At 36.5% G+C, this 12,611-nt stretch overlaps 1 protein-coding gene across 2 annotated transcripts in view; it reads right to left on the bottom strand.

The window, feature by feature from the left end:
- The window catches only part of CNTN2 (contactin 2), a 907,647-nt gene that overhangs the window by 364,096 nt on the left and 530,940 nt on the right, over positions 1 to 12,611 (bottom strand). For both annotated transcript variants that reach the window (XM_044076798.1, XM_044076799.1), the window contains one exon: positions 8,653 to 8,748. In XM_044076798.1, the coding sequence (XP_043932733.1) occupies positions 8,653 to 8,748 (96 nt within the window). The remainder of the gene's footprint in view (positions 1 to 8,652; positions 8,749 to 12,611) is intronic.

Genomic DNA, 12,611 nt, shown 5'->3' with positions numbered 1-12,611 from the left:
TGGGGATGCTGGTACTTTGTAAATATATGTGTGTGTGTGTGTGTGTGTGTGTGTGTGTGTGTGTGTGTGTGTATATATATATATATATATATATATATATATATATATATATATATATATATATCGATATATATAATGGATTTGTGTTCCATTGTTCTGCATAGAAATTGAGAAATATGGGTCCCTATTCCACTTTCATTGTGCTCATTCCATGGCGGCACAACTTGTGCTCTGTTTTTTGCTTGTTTCCCCTTTTTATCTCTTTCCTATATGCTCATTTCCAATCAATAATTTGATCAAACGCAGATAGAAACAATGCACACATTCCAACAATGTGCTTATAAAAACAAAAAGGTTGTATTTCTATACTCATATGTTGAGTGGCATTTGGCAATAAGTAATGTCAGTGGCCATATATGCCAGAATGGCAAGTCCTATGACAAAACCAAGCTAAAATAAAACAAAGTACAATTAATACCTTTACTCTAACTCTTTCAGTGTCTCAGTGTACTCATGAAATAATTTTTACTGTGTCAATGCACTCACTGGTTGTGGATCTTGAATCTCCTGTGGGCTGAATGTTGTTTTACAATGTTCTGCTTACAGTCTGCGCATGTGCTACATTTCCCTAATGTGTCTTTTAAGATTGCTGTTATTTTGACTGCTGCAGTATCTCCCCTTGTTAGGAAACTGTAGATGCACTGACATGTGGACTGCATTGATGGAAGGACATTCCCTAGGATACCATATTTATTTATCCATCTATCTTTATTTACTGGGAAAGTTTGGCTGGGATAAAACCCTTGTTCAACAGAGGCCCAGGGAGAAACGCTTCACATTTAACACCACTTTTAACATGTACATAAAATAAAATGACATGATATCAGAAGGAATGCAAATTATAGGTAAGTGTACATTCATGAGAGAAAAGCTTTACAATAGCTTACAAAAACATCATTTTGAAACAGAGGAATGTATGTGGCGTGTGTGGGTTTACTCAGTGTTGATCATTCAGTAGAATTAGACACAGGCTTGTATATAGTAGAGACAGAAAGATATAACATTGAAAAGATATTGTAATATTACCTGCAATTTCTAGTAATTTAAATAATGAAAATAAAAGGCAACTTAACTATGGGAATATTAGAAAGGGGGAAGGTGGTTGATAATGTAATATAGTATGACATATGTTTGTAGCAGAGCATTTATGAATATTGTTAATTTAAGACTGAGAAGTAAAGTAATTAGTAAAGTGAGAATGGTTGGGGCTACTTGGACTGCTATACGTTTTGGTTAGATGAGGACAGGGAGTGATGAAACTGTGACAAAGAGGGACAGTGAGATAGTGGCTGATCTAATTAGATAGAAGAAGAGCTTGAGTCTTGTCAAACAGAGCCTGTGATTCATATAATTTATGTAAGCAAAATTACTCCTTGTGGTTTATTGAGTATCTTTCTGGCTCGATGGGGAAAACAACCAGTGGAAGTGGAAAAGACAAGTGTTTGGAGAAAAGGTAATAGGTGTGGCCATGAAATTTATACCAGCTGGGAGCAGGAACAGAGGTAAGTTTTGCTTAGATATTGTTTTAGTAGTAACTTACAAAACTGGTGGTCCACTGCTCACATGCTGATATTGACAGGACTGCTGCAGGTTGGTATATCATGTTACTTTGTCGTATTCACCTCTCCTGTTTGGATTTCACATCATTAAACATTCACACATTGTCATGCCACCTTCTGCAGTATGCTTTTTTGACATGCTTTGTTGTGCACCCACTTTTGCACATTTTTCTGTCAGTTTCTGTGGATTCTTTTGCTATAGCACAGTGTCTGCCCCACTCTCAGCCATCAGCATATATTTATGCACTTTGCGTCAACACTGCAAGCCTGTGCTCACAAACTTGCAATGGCCTTGCACCATCAATGTATACCTCTGCTGCTCATACTTAACTCTGTGTATAGGGCATGGTGTAGCTAGGCATACTCAGGGCACCCAAATGGGTACATCTTTTCTGAGCATTTCTCAGAAACGTTATGGCTCAAACAACACAGAATGTTTAGAATTCGCTAAATTACTGCCTGTTGTAGAGAGCTATACTTATACACCTTCAAAAATAGTCTTTTGTATATTTATAATTGGCATCAGATTAGAAAAGGCATCGCCTCAAGAGCAAAAGAAGTTATAACTCTCTACACTCATCACTTATCCGGCCCATAATTGAGTATAACACCTCATTTGGTATGTACCGAATTAAGCACCTACAGCAATTGGAGAGACCTCAGAGGTTTCTAACAAAGAAGATCATGGGCCTCCACATGTCCCATACACAGGCTGACTAAAATCTTTGTCACTATACTACATATTGTGTAGACATCTTAGGGGAGATGATAGCAGCCCAAGACCCAAACCTAATGAACTTACTCAGGCTTTTGGATTTTCCCAGTTAGAGGTCACCACAGTGGAACTCTGGTTGACATATGATTGGCAGTGGATTATTACGGTGTCAAGTTGCCAGCCCGATGCCCAAACTTCAGAGAAGGCATACACTCACGCACCTACCTGCATGTCTTTAACATTCTGTTGATCGTGGGGGATACTGCATATCCATAAATCAAATGGGTCTAAATATGGCCTGCCACTTAAATAGGACATGCTGGAAGGACAGATTTATCTCTCAGCAACTGCCACATCTTTGGAACATGCTACCAATTCATGTGAAGCACAACACATCTATGACACTGTTCAAGATGAACCTGGATGAGTGGATGGGACACTCTAGGGATAGTGCCCACAACTCTCCTGGACATGATCAGTCATCACTAAATGCATTCATGGGTATTGACTAGTAGCTCTATGGAATTACATTGGGTTGAAACAGCTAGACTTAAAATGATGTCCGTGTTGATAGCCTGATAATCTCCTTGATCCTGTGATCCTATGATCCTATGATCAGTTGAAAGCAATGAGTCCCTCTCATATTCATGTGTAAGGGTAACATTTTGAGGATTGAGTATATTTTTTTGAATAATAGGCAGGTAGTGGGGTAACACCACCAGGTTTGAGTACAAAATTTAAATTTTCAACTAACACCCCGATATACTGGCAACATTTTGTGGGCTGAGTATATATATGTTTTTTTTTTAAATTACAGGTGGTGGTGCACAACATTAGGTTTAAGCACAAAATAAACATTTCAGATGATGAGTTTACAGAAGACTAGTGGCTTGACCAGAGTATTCATACATTACTAGGATTTCTGGTCATGGTAATATAAGGACCGCAAGCTGTAATAACAAGAGAATTACTGCATTTATTTGCACCCACGATCGAGAAGTGAAAGCTTCAAATAAAATATTGTATAATGTGGCACCAGTTTGTATTTCTTCCCGATGAGTTATTGAAATTGTGAAACGAGAAAAAGGGATTAAATGTTTTTTACATTTAACATAATAAAAAGTCTTATCCCATACTACAACCTTCTCAACGTTAAATTTATTTATTTGTTTAAATATTTATTAATTGAGAAAAGAAACTTCTCATTGCCCTTTTAAGTGACGATTTGGGCTTTCTCTACAATACAGTGAGATGAACACACACTCCTTCAAAGTTAGAAAAACTTGATTCAATTTGGAAGCCTCAGATGCAAAGGTTTCTGCTTGTCACGCTGAACCTTTGAACTCAGACTCAGTAACAAAAGACGACCAGATTTTCCCTTCCCAGGGACCCCAGGGGATTCACCAGAGAAACCTTATGCTAATATAGTATTCTGGACAGGGGCTAATGCTAATTAGCCATGTTCTCTCCCCCAGGAAAAGTCACTCCGGAGAGGGCATATTCTAATAGAGCAGTCCTGGGGAGATGTGAATGCTAATTAGCCATGCCCCCCCCAACCCTGCAGCCATGGGAGTTCACACATTGCGGTTAAAATCGATGAATTGGGGGGAGAATGGGCGATGTTGTAGTGTACTGGCTCACCAGATGTGCAGTAGCAAGCACCGCCCAAACCCTGCCCAACACCCAGCAACAGGTTGATGTGACAGTTTACTCATGAATAAGCAATGTCATGTGTTTCTCGGCCTATTGAATATTCATCGGGGTATGTCTAACTGTAGTAGGCAGCTATTTCCTAGCCATAGTGGCTTGGTATTTATGGAGTGTTTCTTTTTTTTCTTAATTTTTTTGTTAATTTTGTGCATAATGTCATGTCCCGACACTATTTTCCCTTTGCAGGTGGGCAAGCCCCCTGCACCCCCCGCTACTTCAAAATACCAACTCCAAGAGTAGGAATTCTAACATGCATTATCTGGGACATACATGTTTAGATAGTTATGCTGCCTGACAACACACTGAATGTGAGGACACAACATCAACATGCTCATTTCAGAGAAAAGACGTCACAGTTTTACTTGGGAAAGTGGTGCTAACGTATGAAATTGAGGGCATGGAAACTAAGCTGTCTTTTACTGTTGTGTTAAAAAGCAGCGTGCATGAGGAGTACAATTATATGTATTGTATGTTTTATTTTTATGTATTGGTATTCTAAAGTCACAGCAGAACCTGCTACAGCTTAGATGCCATGGATATGTAACACTAATACAATTGTTTCAATCAACGTTTCCTATTATGTCTTTTACTGTCACTTAGTGTCTTGCTGTTAAATGACTTTAGTTCGGAATATAGTGCTGCACTCAGCAATATATATATATATATATATATATATATATATATATATATAAATATATCCCTACAGGCCTGCATCTCTTAATTGATGAATCTCTGCTGAAACTCAAGAGCCTCACAGCCACAGGAACACTCACAAATCACATATGCTAATCAAAAATGGCAAATCGGCATGGCATGCCAATCATTCAGTATTTGCATACTACTTCACAGGTATTAAGCTTGTCTATCACCCTAGTCATGCCCACTCCTGTGCGAAACTGCTGGTGAGCCAGTACACTCCAACATCACCCAGCATTGCACCCACATATAAATAGAAATGGGATCAAATGCGCTAATAATTTAAAGCACGTAAATGAAAAAACACCTAAAATCACCTTCACTGTAGTCAGCCACCTGGCAGGTGTGAACATTGGCTCTAGGTGGCAGTCTCTGTTGATGTGAGACACTCAGATCCTATGTGCCAAATGGGAAGAAGGGGTTATGGATAGATGGTTCCACACACATTTCCTGTATCTCTGGGCTTCTGTACTGCACTGTACTACCAAAGTACTGTTGTATTCAAGAACAGTGACATAACAGAAAAATGATCAAGGACTTAAAGCCTCAAATAAAATGTTGTAAATGTAGGCATTTTATTCTTGTATACATTTGTGCCAGATTGGATCGTCTCCCCACAAGACAGTGGGAAAGAGAACAGATGTTAAATCGATTTCACATTTTAACATATATGTGAAATATAAATGCCTAAAGGTTAACCTGATGGCATACTACATCCTTATCAATGTTCCATCTATTTATCTATTCATTTCCATATTTATTAACAGAGAAAATGAACTGGTCACTTTGATTTTTAAGTCACGATTTGGGCTTTCTCAGGAGCACATTGAGATGAAAACACATACCCCATAGCTCTCAACAACTCCATAAAGAATCAGGAATAAATCCAGAAATAAAATGGGATGCTTTTCAATTATTATTGCTATTAATCTGAGACACTGACTAGATAATAGAATATGAATTAATCAATATTTTCAGAGGTAAAATAAGTATATAGCTATAATTATTGTCATTGTTTATTAAGTAAAAGTCACTACCTTTTCTCCAATGATCACCAGGTTTAGGAGGGACAGATCTAAAATTTGAGTCAACATCAGGGCCAGATGAGAAGTAAGACATTTTGTGGGATTTAGATTAGAAATCCTTAGTGCAATGCAGAAGCCTTAGCTCTGAAAGTTTCTGTGTCATGCTAACCCTCGAGAACAGATAGGTCTACTGCCGAGATTTTCACTTTCCAGAGGCCTTAGCACTGAAACCAGTTTGTGGGAGAAAGCGTATGCTAATACAGCATTATGTGGGAGGGGTTAACACTAATTAGCCATGTCTACTCCCCAATGTCCGCAGCTCTTAGGAGTTCAGCAAAGAGGATGATGATGTTATCTGTATGTGTTTTTATGTGAATGCTTATAATAAGTGTATGGGGGTTGTGCTATGAGACATGCAAATTAACAGATAAAAACACACTTCTGAATTGTATTTTCCATGACCAGGTGACCTGCTCCTTAATGTGGTTTAGTTTACACTAGCGTAGAGATTTTTCTTGCATTTCACCAACACACTTAGTGAAAACTATAAGAAGAACATATCCAAGCAGGAGTTTTCACTGTGTGATACCTTAAACTTTTTGTAAGAGAGGCTCATGGGATATATGCCAATGGCACTTTAAAGCTATCAAGTGTTTCAGTTATATGACTTCTGATTGTTCATGACTTTTTACATTTTCCTTTTTAAGTCTTTATGGACAGATTTAGGCCAATAAAGCCAAACCCCACTAGCTGTGGACATGCATGTATTGGCCTCTATTACAGGCTGTTTAAGGTATCACACAGTAAAAAACTCTATAGCTTGGCTAGGTTTTTCTTGTAGTTTTTACTAATTGGTTTGTCTGCATGACATTTTTACTCTTTGGTTTGGATGTTAGTTGGGATGTTCTGCATACACCTTAATGGTTATGGACATCAGCTGGGTTTAAAGACCTTTATTTCTAAAGTATAGCCAGACAGTCCACTTATGCTGTGCTGATGAGGTTGTAAGAAGACCAGAACATGCATGTCAACAGCTAGTGGCATTTGGCTTTATTGGCCTGAATCTGTGACATTGCCAGCCCAGATTTCTGGAATTCTGTAAATAATCATATGTCATTTGTGAATATTAATATGATTCATATGCTTGTCTTACAAATGTAAGAGAGTTATATATGTATATAATAAACTACTGGTGTAGAGGTGTGTGTTGAACAGGGTTTGTACAGTACTGAGCTTCAAGGATGTGCCCACGGTGTACCCTACTGGAAAAGAACAGAAGTGTATATAAAGTGTATACCTGTGCAAATGTATGTTTTAATAGTAGAAGCTGGAACATACAGAGTTAACTTACAAAACTTCAAGAAAATAAATTGAAATTAAAGTGTTTTATGATTGTGTTATCTCTCACTTTCAATGAAGGAGCCACAATGTCTAGAGCTAAAGGTTTTTCTATTGTCTTGGAGAGAAGTAATTACTATGTCTAAATGTAAAAGTGTTTAATTGTTTTATGACTTCCAGTTCTCAGCAAACATCTGAGAGAGATGTATTTTTAACATAGAGATGTTAGTTTCTGTTAGCCTGGGAACTGTAGGCAGGTGACAAACAGTGATGTCATCCAAGCTGATGCAGCAGTAATGTTTGATATTAATTTAAGAACTCTCACAGAGAGAGATTTTGCATTTTGTATTTTGTCTCGGACCTAACAAAAACATTCACTCATCATCATCTCACTTGCCTTGCTAATAGTAAGTAACTAGGGTACATTAATTTCTTTTAGATATAGTTAGGAATATAATAAAGATTAGTTTAGATGATTTCTGTATTTATTTGAGACTGTCCTGCAATGTTGTTTTAAAATATTTCCAGTAATTTTGAACCCTGAAATGACTGTCTTTGTTACTGGGTATTGTTTTGTTCTTTTATTATTTATTATTAAATATATTTAAACCATTTAATTGTGGCTGGTTTGTTTAGAGATATTTAAGCTCTTGGAGTATTTACATATGTGTTTGGTGACACTGTACAGGCCACTCCTAAATAGCCTTGCAAGTCTTGGTCACTATTACCATTTGGATAATAGTAACATTGCACAGTAGGATTGGTCACACTTTGGTAAGGGCCTTAAAGTAGCTGATAAGAGGTTCTGATGGCAGTGATAACTACCTTATAGTCTGGGCATAAGGGGGCATAGCTAGTAAACCTGTGCCAGTATTTCCCAGGAGTGTGTTTGTGTATAAATGAAATCTCAAAGTGTGTGTATGTCAGCTACTTGGGCAGGGACTCGAAGCACTGGTTGGACAGAAAGAATGTTGGGAGGACTTGGCTTGGAACCCTGGCTAAGGACGCAACTCTATAGCTTTGCCAATGTTGAGTCATGTTGGGGATCTGGAGAAAGAGGGAGAAAACAGCCCCAGACTGACTGCAATCTCTGTGTGCTCTTAAGGGAAATTGCACTTTACTGTGTGTGTACTTGTCACTCTCCCATTGTGTATGTTCCTCACTGTTGCCAGTGGTGAGGACTGAGGTGACTTGATTACTGGGATAGTGCAGGGGCATCACAGTATTCATAAAGGTTTAAAAAGGAAAAAGTCATAGACATTCAGAAGCCATATAGCTGAAACACTTGATGTCCTTAAGAAGGCATTTGCATATATCCCAGGGGCCTTTAGTACAGGAGGTTTAAGGTACCACACAGTGAAAACGCTAACTTGGCTAGGTTTTTCTTATGTTTTTTACTAATTGGTTTGTCTATGTGACATTTTTACTCTTTGGTTTGCATCTCACCCACACAGTACTACTAGCAGTTTATTTTCAGATCTGACCAAGACATTTCCAAAAGAAAGAAGAAACAAAATTAAGATTCTTGGCTATTATTGCGATAAATTACCTGGATAATGTGGGGGTGGGTTGCATGAAATTACTGTCCCTAATCCTTCTTTCGACGTTACTGGATTTCGTTCTTCTGCTGAAAACCACTGTAGGTCTAGAGAAAAGAAATGCTTGTTAAAAGAATGTTTAGAACATATTATGACATAAATTATGTAAATGGTTATTGAAGTAAATTCTGGACCCTATTAATGCCTTATTTGTTCTATATTTGAATAAATTCTGATCAATAGCAAGGATGTAACTGCTTTATGCAGCAGCATCATATTTCAGCTATTTTTCAATAGAAAATGCTGCATACTATAACATTTAAAAGTACAGAGCAAGTCTGTGTGTCACAGACAGTTGTATATGTTTATATCACCACCACTACTGCAATCAGACATATCAGACAAAAATCACATTATATGGGCCACACCAGCAGGCTTGGATCCTAATACTCTGAGATAATGAATATTCAGGCCACACTTTTAAATATAGGGTAGTTTTTACATAAAGGTTCCACACCTGTACATAGAATACATAGAACTTGTACTGCAAACTACACTGATAAGATATATAATTTAAGGGATACAAGATCATTCTGCAGGAGGAACAATGAATCTTCATAGTGGAAACAGCAACCTGTGAAGAAAATATGCAATTAATTATAACGAGTTGCAGTGCAAATGAGATACACTATAGAAAGTGATCAGCTGCACAACAGACTATTAATAAGTAATAGCTTATCCAAAGGGAAACAAATAAAAAGAATGAGTTTTAGGTCGAGGCAGTTCTAAAGTTGGAGGAGTTCTGGGTTCAGCTTTCAGGTTTGCAAGCTATAAACAAACAAATAAATGAGAAAATATAAGTTAATGGTTCACCATGGATGCACTATGGTGATGACTCAGTAATGGATAGATAATGCAGTGGCATAGCAGTTGGCATTCCTCCACAGAGCTTGGTTCCCTGATTTGGTTACTTGTGGAGTTTCTTTCTGTACAGAGTGTGCAAGTGTTTCATATGTCTACATGGGTTTTTGCACAGTGAATTGATTTCCCCCAATATCGTAAAGATAAGGCATTAGGTGAGCTAGTAAGCCGTCAAACTATAGTTGTATATGGAATGGGTAAGTGAAAAAGTGTGTATGGATTGAGTTCCAGTGGCCTCCCATCCAGGACTTGTTCTTTCACAAACAAAAATTTCATATATTGTACCAAATAAGAACTCCACCACAGCAGCAATTTTATTATAGGGCAAAGAGCACAAACTCTGAACTAGAGCCTTAATCTAATCAATCTATAAAAAGCATTTAACTTAATTATTTCATTGCAAAGCCTTACATTAAAGATGCATACACTATTACAACGTAAAACACATAAAATGTAAATATATTTATATTATTATCATTATCATTATTACTATTACCATTCCCACTTCCAAGACACATTTCTCAATTACTTAATCAAACTCAGCTATGTCCAACTGAACTTCACTAAACTAAACTAAATATTTCATAAGGAGCTCATTACTGAGCTCCATAGCTTGCAAAGTATCATAAAGAAAAATAAATCAAGATTCCTTCTGTGATAACATATCAGAAGGATTGAATACAAATCCAAACCTTTAAATACTTACATTATAAAAAATGTCAACAAATCCAAATTAATATTATGATATTCTGAAAAATGTGATGCTACTGGGCTCATGGGTGAATTATTTTTATATCTCTAACATGCTCCTATATTCTCACCCTGACCTGATGTATTGTTTTTCCTATATAAAATATATTACAGGGAAAAACTAATCCATATACCACCATCCTTTGATAACAATTGTATGCTCCTGGAACCATGAATAAGCTATCATTAATCATATAGGGATCCTCTTTTCCCTTATACTCCCAGTTGGTACAGCCCTTGCATTTTGATTCCATAATCTCATTAACCATCCCTGAATGGACAACTCTACTTCCAATACTAGGGGAATTCCTATATGAAAAATTCAATTTTACATTTCTAAGTATCTCATTAGATGTTATTATATGCCGATGTTTTTTCAAAATACAGGACAGTCCTATAAAAGGAGCATAATGAGTCACAGAGTATATATCTTATTGTTCCTTCTTATCCTTATCAATTTTCCTACCACATCTTTATTTATTTATTTGACATTTGTTGACCAGGTTTGTCCATCTGGGCATGTACCCTTATGCAGTGGAGGCCCAGGGAGAAAAGCTTCAATATTAACATTATACAAAATTGTACAAAATTATACAAAATAAAAAAAAATATATATATATACAAAAATTAGTTTCAGAGCAACAAGTCACGCAGGTAAACATTTACAAAGCAGATGTAAAAAATCAACTGGTGGCATTAAGAATTGTAGAAGAAAGAGTTTCCAAGGACAAATTGAGCAGGCAAGATATTTGAAGTACAGAAGATCTAATTAGAGTCATTGTTAATGGTAAGTTTCATCATTAAAATCCAAGAAGAGAAAATTACTGATAAAGGGATTTCCAGTAAGGAGTGAGTAAAGGTAAGCAAAGGTGATGAAGGTAAAGAGGAAAATGCGATTAGGTAAACAGGCAAAACGGACTAAGGAGTTAGTTGGTCATGTATAAGAAGAAAGGTAGAAAAAGAAAGAAAGGTTAAGGAAGGAAAGGAAGAATAAGTGTTAGATAAGTGGGGCAGAGTTAGAGACGTAAGGTGGAGAAAATAATAGAAAATAAGTATAGTATACAGAAGGTAAGAGTGGTTTAGATGTTTGAGGGGATGGATGTAGTAGATAGGAAGGTGAGGCAAGGATTAAAAATACAAAAAGGAAGTAGAGAGGAAAGGGAAGGAGAGAAAGAAGGTTTACGTGCTGTGGTTACAAAGACATCTCTGGGTGTTGTGTAGGTAATGTCAAAGAGAGGATTTTCCCTTCCAACCTTCTTTTATCCTCCCATCCTCAACCTTCCACTGTATAGTAATCAAAAGATACCGCTTATAACTCGTGGACAATAATCTACTAACTATATCCATGGCCACTTCTTGAAATGTATCATCTTCTGAACATAATGTTCAAGCCCTGTACAATTCACCATAGGGCAATTACCTTAACAAATGATCAGGTTGTGCACTAGAGGCATACAGGAAAGTATTCACTGAAGTTTCTTTTCTGCATAAAGTTGAATGTATTTCACCATTAAGGATATACAACATTACATCCACATAATGGATTCTACTTCAATGAATAGTATATGTAAATAATAAAACAAAATAATTATTTCATATAACTTGCATAAAATTAACAAACTGTTCTAGAGAACCCCTAAATATAAAAAACAAATAGTCACTATAACATTTATAAAAAATTGCATAATTAATAAAATAAGACTCCCCATACAAAACAAATTTCTTCATACCTTCCCATAAACAAATTAGCACAGCTAAGAGCAAATTTAGCTCCCATTGCTGTGCCTCTTAATTGCTTATAGACATTCACATCAAAAAAGAAACAATTATTCAAAATAAATTTAGCAATATTTAATATCCTTTGTAACCCACTGATATTCATTAAATAATGAGCAATGGCCTCTAAATCAAATTCGTACTCTGTAGAAGTATACAAACTACTAAAGTCCACCATCACCAAGTAATACCCTTCTTGCCACTTAACCTTTCTGATTTCTCTAAGAAAATATTGCATAATACTAATATACTAAGAAAGCTGTACCATATAAGGCTGAAGAATTGTATCTAAGATTTCACCAATCCTTTCCATTGCCCCCCCCCCGAGAAACAATGGGTCTCCTCGGAGGATTCACAATATCCTTATGGATTTTGGATAATGTGTAGAATAAGGGAATATGAGGAATTGTTTCTACTAAAACATCCTCAAGTAGCACCACAATTCCATTTTGAATTTGCTGCAATGGATTATTATCTTAAAAGTTGATACTCTGACATATTACATAAATTAAGGCACATCTTT

This window comes from Protopterus annectens, chromosome 7.part0 (genome assembly GCF_019279795.1).
Source record: "Protopterus annectens isolate FY-2018-M chromosome 7.part0, PAN1.0, whole genome shotgun sequence".
Lineage (NCBI taxonomy): Eukaryota > Metazoa > Chordata > Ceratodontiformes > Protopteridae > Protopterus > Protopterus annectens.
The sequence above is the reverse complement of the archived record's forward strand: the minus strand, read 5'-3'. Positions and strand labels throughout refer to the sequence as shown.